Raw genomic sequence first — 10,561 nt, 5'->3', positions numbered from 1 at the left:
ATAGGTTTCAATGAAGAACACACATTTTTCTACTTGAATGAGGAAGCCGAAAAGGCTGCCGTGGCTGGTGAGCTTCCTGAGACCCCGGAGCCCATCTTCGCCACAGAAGTTGTGGAGGAATCAGCCAAAACATGAGTGTCTTCCAGACGTGCTGCACACGCCCCAGCTGACAGACACACCACTGTATTATTAGACTGGGAGCTCTCAAGTGTGTCTTCATTTTGGTTTTGCTCTAAAACTTCACTAACTCGTGTGCTTTTTCTTCTTTTAATTTCACTGTTTGGTGAAATACAGAGACAGTATTTTGCCCGGAATTATACCTGTGAACCTTGTCTTCTGGCCATCACATTCCTATGGGGATCTTGTTTGTATACGAGCTCTCCTGTCCATTTTGGGGGGTCATGACCTAGTAAAAGAGTACAATATTTTTGCCACCAACTCCACACTCAGTTCAAATACCTCATACTTTACAAGTCAGAACATTTCTGAAAAAAATCTTTCACGCTAGGAGCTCTCTCTGCCAGGAAGGTGTACATCTTCTGTTTCACGGATTTTTTAAGAGCGAATAGCTTCCTCTCACTTTCCTACCCTTAATTCCCTTTTCTTTGATTCCCATCTCTTTCTAAATTTTAGTTGTTCATCTATCATTTATATCTTTGGGGGTCTCCTCAGATCCTTTTTGGAACAAGAATGAGCATAAGTGAGTAAACACATCAATGAATGAATATTCTTAAAGCAATTAAATGCCCAATCATTTTTACTATAGCATCTAGTAGGTGATTAAAAATGATGCAACATATAGATTGGCTGAATTGTCTCTTCTGAAAGCCAGTATCAGGGTTATAGCAGAGGATGACCAGAAATAAACATATTCAAACACATACCTATAGACATAATATCCAACTGCTTTATATGATTTAGATTCTCTGTTCAAACTGTTACCTTTTGTCTTTCCCCCAAATTATATAAATTGCTATGTACTGACCTGTGGGAGAGTTGGCTAAGTTTAGATTTCTGATATATTCCATAAGTTTTTACTAAGCATACTGAGGACCTCTCCTTTTGAAGAGTACTAAGAGGGGAAGGTAATGGCCTTACGGCAGAGCCAAGGCCTTACTCTAAAAGCAGTGATTTAAAATAGGTTCAGTTGCAGATTCTCTCAGAGCACAGGGCAGGAGAACTGGTTGGTATCACTCTAAGTTGGGAGAACTGTGTCACAGTTTGTTGTTGCTACTGCCTTTCCCGATGCTTAGCAATAAACAACGGATGAGTGTTCAGATAGCCTCTGCACATGTACACACACACACACACACACAGACGAAATATGGGAGATCGTATGAGAGTATGCCCTGGAAATGTGACAAAAATTATAATTAAATGAATGAAACGAGAGAAAAAAGGTAGAACCAAGTTAATAACTGAATAACTACATTAAACTAACCAAAGAGGTGATTTATTACCTCACCAAGTCAACACTTTAATTTCAGCGCTGAGCACAGCCTACTCACCGTTTCCTTACTTAAGGATTGGGGTCACCAATGGATGTGTAGCATTTCAAGTTTTTGAAAGTGATAAGCATTGTTTCTATTTATATATTTTCTCTCTCTCTCTACATATATGTTAAAGGATATAAATAAATATAAAACATATATATATGGAATCACATGTAAAGAGATGAAAGAAACTCATCATACCCTATATTAAAAAATGGCAGTGGGACTGGGAAATGTTAGTGCTCCGAAGAAACTTCAAACCAAATCCAATCCTTAAGTAAGGGCTGCCTGATGATCTTCCTAAGGTCAGCGATGATAAGAGACAGTTATCCATTCTCCACAACTTATTGCCATATAAACTGAACCTGTTCCACGATGAAAGTGATTAAACATGTATAGTGTGCGTTTATAAAAATCATCCGAACTTTGTTTTTAAGATTCTGTGATACAGACTATACACTATACCTAACATACAACCTAAAAATGGTCTGAAAGATTAACAATAATCTCTACCTGTACTACTCCATTTCTAACAAACATTTACTGTTAACAAAACAGGTGAGGAAGGAGGAATTCCTGGCGAGTAGCCAGAGCCAAAACACGCATCTTGTTTTCCTCAACAGGCCAATCAAGGCGGGTGCTTACAGCCTTGCTAATTCCCTCCACAGGACTGATCAACGGCTGAAACCACTGTAGGTGAGGAGTTTATGTGAGACTACCTCAGATACAAAAGGATGCTAGAATTAATTTTAGCAAATTAATTTTAAATGCTTTGTGATGTTGGTGAAGAAATAAGCAGCTCAGAAAAGGCAAGAACACTTTCAAAATACTGCACCAGTGACTAAATGTTGCTTGGTCCAGCTAACACATTTCACAAATGGTTAACTCCTTACCCTGGAAAGGGTGTGTGATTAAATATGGAATGACAAGTGTACATATTTTTATATTCCTAAATATGTGTAAGACACATGCCAGCAGACTGATAACAGACACAGGAATGCAGAAAGCAGGAAGAAACAAAGAATAGAATTCCTCAAAATAAACCATTTTGTGGATTATTAAAAATTACTAAAGTTATAAAGTCTTACACAATTTTCATATTAAAGAATGTCAAGTTTGGGGAACTAAACCAAAAATGTCAATAACCACAATTGACCTTTAATAGGAAACTGTTGGTGCTTTTTAATAAGTGTGGTGAGGAGAGTTCAAATCACAGCATAACAGAACTTGTTTAAGTGAATTAATGCAGTTTGTAGTTAGTATATCATATAGCAGTATTATTCAATTAGGGGAAATCACAGTTGAAAAACATTACATTTTAATTCCCTATGAGTAAACTGATAAGTAACTGTAAAATCATCACTGGAAAAACATGGAAACAATCAAGCATAACGAGCCTACAGAAAGATAATTATCTCCAAATTTAGGAAGTACATTTACCTGCCTATTCACCTTTTCAAGCCTATGTTTAGCATACGTGCAAAATAAAATACAACTACTGCAATTATTACTATCATTTTCTTTTGCCCTTAGGTGAGAAACACCTGACAGCTTCATGCTGAGCTATGCTAACAAAACGAAACCTTTCACTTTCTTTAATAGTAAAATTACCATTACTGAATCACTGTCATAAAAAATGCACTCAAGTACATTACCACTTATTTTAAACAAACACCAGTTTTGAAACAATCAACTTTGAAAAGCTGCATAAGTGTTTTTTTTAATCCCTGATTACATTTGTATTACTGTGGTAGACTGAAACATTGTATTTTTAGAGACTACCACCTAATTTCTTTAAAGAGAACAACAGACCTGTGTAATGTAGAACAGCAGTGAAGCAAGACAATTGTATGCCTGTCACCCATCTTCACTGTACATAAGAACTGTGATAAAATATGGTCCTTGTGCCACATGAGTCCATGAGAAAACAATTAACTCACAGCACAGAGCACGCGGCTTATCAAGATAATACTCTATTAATTCAGGGTTTGGACTTTCACCTCAGTTCTGCCTTCTGGCCACTAGAGCCTTCCCCTCAAAGTCCTTGGGAGGCTGTGGACACAATCAATAGTATGTGTTTTGCATCCCACAGTTAATAATGTGTGTAATTAACACTGGGTATGGGACTACTAGTTTGACATCAGCTCCTGAATTTTAAGCTTATCTCAGTATATCCTAGAAAGCAATTTGTATGCCACAGTGCCTAACCATTTCCATGCTACTGAAGTTTCTCCATCAAAAAAGGATCAGACCCAAAACAGAAGCTTCTTTGGGGGCTTTTAAAATCACCTTAAGCTAGTCACTTCTGTTTATCCAATTACACACAAGTGCTGCAAACTTTCATCATTACATTTGATTAGTGGTATGCACATTACCTAAAAAGATGACATGAATTTTTTGTAAACTTCTAAAAGAAGTCACACTTAATACAGTAACTAGAAAAAAATCTTATCCCTATAAAGATTTAAAAAACTACAAAGAATGTGTACTTTGCTAAATAGCTTACTTATAAGTGAACTTACAAAAGTGACATCAAAAAAGAACCTATACTCTGAATACAGTGACAAGAACAAAATGTCTATAGCCCTTGCCAATACACCAAAACTAAATCATGTGCTTGTTGAAAAGGACTTCTGAACATATCTGCCTTCTGGTTTATGGATCAGCAGTTGGAGCTGTCTGTATCTCTTATTTTTTCAACACTGTCTTCTTTGTCTTCTGGTTTAATTTCACCTTCATCATCCTTGTGTTGAGCTGGATCTTTTTCAGCGACCTGGTCTTTGGTTTGGGGTTCATATGTGGAAACAGGATCTAAAACTACAACTGGTTCAGCTTGTTTTTCACTGCCAATGTATTGTCTCCTGCATCCAGTGTTACTGGGAGGCCTAGGGGATGAACAGTTAAACAAAAAAATTAAAAGCAGAGAGAGAAAACATTTATCTTTCAGATTCCTGGATTCAGATGAGCAAAAACCCCAAAACGTTCTAAGTCTAATCAACATGCAAAAAGTGGTCTTTGAGGTGCCAGCCATTACAAAAAAAAAAAAGCTATTAGATTACATATTAGGAGCACAAGGCCAGAAGACGGAAAAAGAGCAATTAACTGCATAAATGTTAAAAAGCCAAATGCACCTACCTGCTTAATTGCATGCTCTTCTCACAGAAGCACAAAGCTCACGGATACTCTGTGCCACCTCCCCACTGCCTGCCGCCCCCAGACTCCTGTCCCACCCCCACTTAGCTGGAAGGAGCGAGTTAACCCCTCCCTTGTGTGCCGGGGTACATGTGATTGCAGATTAGTTCTAAGACTGCAGCAAGGAGGGAAATAAACCACTCCCATCCCTGATGGGCAGCTGAGAGATATGCCAGCTGCTGCCATTACTGGCAAGAACAACTCTGGTCAGACCTGTGGAGGTATGAGGGAAGGAACAAAAGCAGATAGGAGAATCCAGAGAAGAAGTTGAAATGCTAAGTTACCATACACTTTTTCTAAAAAAGGAGAATCATGTTTGAGAAATTTCTTATTGAATTTCAAATGCAGTTTCTTTTTCCACTGAGGTTCCCTTTCTTCTCTTCTAAGAAGCTACTGCTTCTCAAGCTAAATGGGCAACAATTTCCTTGTGGAAACAGATGTCCTGAAACACTCTTCTCTTTTCACGTGTCAGGAAATTAGGCTGTGGGCACCTAGTCCTCTCAGAAGTCAGGTCAGAAGCCATCATCTGAAGGTACTGGACTGCTGACCTGATGCCTGGAGGTTGAAGGGTGTGTAGTAGGCAGGGCAGAGGCTATTCAGACTTATCTGGTCTTCTTGGCAAATGCTGGGATACTAACCATGACCCAGCACGCCACTGTCCCACTTCCACCTCTGGATGTCAGGATGTGTACTGATGAACTGTTGGCCAGGGTCTGCCCATTGCTCTACCAGCCCCTCACCAGGACTTGATTTCTACTATTCCCTGACCCCTAGCTCAGATCTGCTGGTTAGACACTCTCTTACCACCTAATACTTGTCCCTTGTTGGATTTACCACAGTTATAATTAAATACTGGCAACCAGCTGTTTAATGTCTCTCTCTTCAAATAAAATGTAAACATCCATGAGGTGGACTGTTCAGCTTTGTTCACAGATCTATGCCATCCGTTTGTGGAGTAAACAAATGAGCAAATACTAATGAACTACTGTGTGTGAAAGGCTCAGAATGAATGCGCAGAAACCAAGGCTTTGGTGTGAGTAGGTCTGAAGGTCTCTCTTATACAACAGAAGTAACAGAACAAATGATCAACTATTGAGACAAAGTGGCCTGCACGATCCAGCCACAGGTACCAAAACTCAAACCCAGTGACCTCAGTTTCATCACCTGGTACTATGAGATCTGTCCAAATGTCTGAAAACCACTCCATAGGGCTATCCAGTTCTACCATGTGACTTGATCATCATTGATAAGTGACTAGCACATAACTGTCTTCTTTGGAGGCCGTAAAAGCAAAGAGATGACCTGAGAGGAAAGCTATACTATAGTGAGGACAGATTCCTTTATTTTTGCCTGGATTTGTCAACACCCTTGTCATTAGAAAACACCATGACACTGCCCATCTACCTTGGCCCATCCACTTCTCAAGATATCTGTTACTGTGCGTTGGGAATCAATATGGGATGTAGTTGGTATCTGGCTTGACTTTCTCTGACCCAGGCAACACCTGGAAGGCTCAGTCCATTAGGGTATGGTCAGAGAAGCAAAACCCCCATGAATGGCATAAAGGATTCATTATAGGCATTAGACCTCAGGCAATGGAGCGAGTGAGTTAGTTAGGCAGTCTACGTGAGTCTGTTGCCTCTGTGTATTATGCTGGGCCTGAAATCAGCAGGTCTTGCAGCTGAAAAGGAACTTGGGTGAAAAGTGGCAAGAAGCTGAGGACAAACCAGAGCAGCACCTGTCTTTCACAGTCACCAATCCCGATGATGCAGATGAGCTGCAGGATAAACTGGAGCCCTTCCACATGGAATTTGCACATGCACCTGGCCTAAGATTTGGGGAAGCTGGAAGGGAGATGTGGGGAGCTGGAGAAACTGTGGGCCAGCTGTGCCACATGCCAACTAGGTGACAACGCGCATGAATTGTAAAAGAGCCTGCCCTACGCAGACTTTTGGGAGCATTAAAAAAAAAAAGACTATTATGTCACTCCCACTTTCTAAATCTCGTGCAAATTTCTCCTGTAGACAACCCTAACCTGGAAACAAATGGGAAAGGGAATTTTCGGAAATGAAGTTCCAAGTTCTGGCCTAGCTAAAGTTGTTACAGTCAAAGCCACACAAAGTCTGCTGGTCAAGTCCCCAGTGTGGTTCCACTACCCTGGGTCTAAGCCTCATTGTATAGAAGCCAGCCAGTCTGCTCTACGCATGCAAAGGAAGTATCCATCTCATTCTAGGTGAGCAACTTCCATCAACCCATACTGACCTTCATCACTTTTGTAGAACTACCATGGAAGTTCTCATGCCCATGTGTGTCTGCAGATGAAGGGGTGGTAAACACATCCTAAAATGCTTTCTTCATCAGCTGGAGGCTGAAAACTTCGAGGGAGCTCTCAGGGCTCCACAACAGCAACAAATGATGTTGACTGAACTGAAAACTCAGAAACTTTGTATTGCCAGGCTGAAACTGTCCTGGAATTGTCTCAGTCCAGAGAACTGTTCTTTCCTGAAGTAGGCTTCTTAATAATAGATTAATCTATTATTAAGTCACCTGTACACTCCAATTTGAGAACACCTTTATTATCACTGAACTTGGCACAGTGGAAAATTATGTGTTGAGAATCAGAGTAACTACTTTCTTGAAGATAATGACCACTGACTTGGAATCCCAATGGCTTAAGGCTAAAAGGGACTATGGCAATCATCTAGTCCAACTAGTCCTTTTACAGATGAGGAAAATGAGGTTTGGAGAGAGGGAAAGCCTGACCTAAAATTATACAGCTTATCAGTGGCAGAGCCAGGACAAGAATCAGAAGCTCCTATCTTCCTGTTCCTGATTTTTCCACAACATCACACAGCTATTTACCAAAGGCATCTTCCAAAAACACGATAATGATGCCACAGGCTAATTCTGGCATGTTTACTGATTCTTTCTGAATCCCTGTTTTCAGCTTCATCTTTCAGAACTATAAATATAAAATCCATCCCTTCAAGCTACCCCTCGTTTTTTGTTGGTTTTTTTTTTTTCCTTTGTGACTTAAAGCTAGCTCTTCCTGGTTTGACATCATTAAGTCCATTCCTGGTTCCCATGGGGAGCTGCCCAGGGCTCCTTCTGGAATGAAGGGCCTTCCTCCTAGGCTTCATTTCTAACTCCATTCCCATCTCATGGGAAGAGCCAGAAAGCTCCATCAGTGATGTTGCCAAGAACCCAGGCTCTTGCTCTAGGCAGCCATAGTGGCAGGTTCTACAAGGTTAAATCTGAAGCTTCTCCCCCAAGGTGAAAATCCCAGCTGCTCAAATGCAACAATCCAATGGGAATTGCCGTATACTATTGTTCCATTCAATTTTTCTTCTTTAATTCTTCATCTAAGAGCAATGACCACAAATAAGGAATTAAAATTCAGTATTCATAAAACGTACGGCAGACCTTCTCCTGTATGCTGCAAAATCTCCAAGTAAAACTTAAATTTTATAGGTGACATAAAGACTAAAATCATGGAATGTTCAGTCTGAGAGGGATTACTGACATGAACTAGTCCAGCCTTTTCATTTGTCAGGTGAAGACACCAAACAAGAGTGAGTTACATGATTTGTCCAAGGGCACACAATTTGTTAACAGCAGATACAGGATTAAAATTGTGGACTCTTGACTTCCTGTCCAGTACTTTTTTTTCTTACCACAACATACTGCTTGTGATTTTTAACCCAATCAAATAGATATTTTCATGGGTCATTTTAAATCATTTGTTAAGTGCTATTTCAAGACAAAAAGAAAAACCCAAAAGCAAAATAAAAGCTAGGAGACAATATATCAATCTATACCACTCTGTGAAGCCTGATGCCCAAGTACAACTTGGTTGCTCTTTTACAAAGCAGTTACTTCTCCCCCACCTGCAAGAGGGCCAGAGGTAGGGCTGGGGCAGGTGAGGCCACCTGCTGACTCCAACTGGTACTGGTACCAGAAGAATCAGAACAGCTGCAAACGGTATTGCCAAAGTTGAACTTTATAGTAAAGGGACTCAGTGACTTATCAGACTGTGTTACAGGAGATGAAATTGCAGCATTCGAATTTTTAAAAAGCACATCATGGTTTGCATTCAATGAAATTCCTTTCAAAATCGACTTTCCACATTCCAATTATATTCAGCAACATTCGAGCTAACATTTCAGCTGCAATTCAAATTAACTAATGCCCAAAAGAGTCCTAATAGACATGGTTCTGAGCTCAACTGAATACAATCAAAGCTCACGAAATGAAGGGGGAAAATGCTTATTTCATGCAAATTCTGCGTATCACTCAAGCTTAATTCTACTGATAATATAAAGGTGGGACATTTTGAACATTACAGTGAATGAAACTTTTAAGCAGTGAGAGTTATTTTATAAAATGCTACCTCTGAAAAGCTGACTGCCAAACAGTGTAAAAATGGTTTGAGGCATAAATGTCAAGTTCATTTCTATTTCACTTCTGAGGTAACTATCTTTCAAATCGCAACAGCTGGACTATTTAACACAATCTGGTGAATCAAAGTATAGTTCTTCTCTGGTCTCCCAGTGGGACGCCTGCATTAGTCTGTGGCAGCCATCCAACAGATGACGCACAGCCGGATGGTCTGAACTCTGTTTCATTTACAATAAAAATGGATAAAGCTACAATCATATTTACCACCTTCAAGGACAGAAAACCGCAAGATTTAAATTTGTCGTTATAAAGTAGTTTCCTGGGAAAACTCCAAAGAGGAAGTCAGTTTTATATCCTCCCTTGTGTAAAAATAAAAAGTCTTACTTTTTTTTCCCCCCAAGCCCTTTATACAGTTACTACAGCAGTGAACAGTAGTGGCATTACAACAGAGGTAGTTTTTATTGTTTCTCTCAGACATCCTATTTTTCAGGATATTTTAACACACTTATCCAAAACTTACCAAAATAAAATTTCAAACATAAGATGAAACTTTCTATATTATTGCTAATTCTAATACTTTTAAATATAATGAAGGTAGAAAAAACGAAGCTAATTTCTTTTGGCTTTGTGTACCTTTTGAAACTGCGTTTTAGTGCAAAGAATAAATTAGTTTGCCAATTTGGGTCAGCTTCTATTTGAGGGAAAAATAGATAGCATTTAAATTATGAAAAATAATATTGGTAAACAACAGAATACCGCCATGGTTGAAAATCTGACATCAGCTTCTAGATGCTAATTTGCCATAAGATTAACAAGAATTCCTTTTTAACAGAGGTAACAATGGCTGGGCAAAGACCTCTGTGTCCACACTGAGCCATAGTTTCTTTGGTGGAAAAACTGCAGCACAGCCATCTCAGTGCACGGGTTATATCTCAGACCACAGTGCACGTTACGAAGCCTTGTCCCAGTTCTTTTATTCTTCTAGCGTAAGCTGGACTGTGCACATTTACAGATTCCAAAATACACTGGCCCAGGGAGGCTCAGGAAACTGGACCATTCTCGCCAGCAAAATCAATGATAAAGCATGAACTACGACTGATTTTAGCACAGGCAAAGATTCTTAAATGTGTATGATACTTTTTTTGGCTACTTTTTAAGCTTTTTGTAATTTTGTACAACTTTAAGTCACCATGGAAAATCCATTGAGATCTCAGCTATGAAATGTGAATATTATTTAAAAGAGATATTTTAAGGAACATAAAGGCTTCCACAAGAGACACCATATATAAATAACACTGGCTCCTCAAGAAAGCTGCCATGCACAGAATGTTTGCATTTTCATTCTTAATTTTCAGAGCAATGTTTTTTAAATTTTAAAAGATTTTTCTTTAAATTTACTATATTATATACTTTAAACTCTCTTTTAAGACAGGAAGTCATGAAGCATTCAGTGTGTTACTTTTCATACAGTTATATGA

At 39.2% G+C, this 10,561-nt stretch overlaps 2 protein-coding genes across 8 annotated transcripts in view; one reads left to right on the top strand and one right to left on the bottom strand.

Moving 5' to 3' along the window:
* The window catches only part of ENO4 (enolase 4), a 28,018-nt gene extending 27,704 nt beyond the window's left edge, over positions 1-314 (top strand). For all 4 annotated transcript variants that reach the window (XM_030839384.3, XM_030839383.3, XM_060286358.2 and 1 more), the window contains one exon: positions 5-314. In XM_030839384.3, coding sequence (XP_030695244.1) covers positions 5-135 — 131 coding nt within the window. In that variant the 3' untranslated portion in view covers positions 136-314. The remainder of the gene's footprint in view (positions 1-4) is intronic.
* Positions 315-384: 70 nt separating this feature from the next.
* SHTN1 (shootin 1) overlaps positions 385-10,561 on the bottom strand; it is a 104,281-nt gene continuing 94,104 nt past the window's right edge. For 2 of the 4 annotated variants that reach the window (XM_030839378.3, XM_030839379.3), the window contains one exon: positions 2,651-4,378. In XM_030839378.3, the coding sequence (XP_030695238.1) occupies positions 4,156-4,378 (223 nt within the window). In that variant the 3' untranslated portion in view covers positions 2,651-4,155. Of the gene's footprint in view, positions 407-2,650; positions 4,379-10,561 lie in introns of those variants that run through there. The other 2 variants (XM_030839381.3, XM_060286356.2) reach the window with 2 other exon arrangements.

Source organism: Globicephala melas, chromosome 16 (genome assembly GCF_963455315.2).
Source record: "Globicephala melas chromosome 16, mGloMel1.2, whole genome shotgun sequence".
Taxonomy (NCBI): domain Eukaryota; kingdom Metazoa; phylum Chordata; class Mammalia; order Artiodactyla; family Delphinidae; genus Globicephala; species Globicephala melas.
Note: the sequence above shows the minus strand (reverse complement) of the source record. Positions and strands in the feature narration are given on the sequence as shown.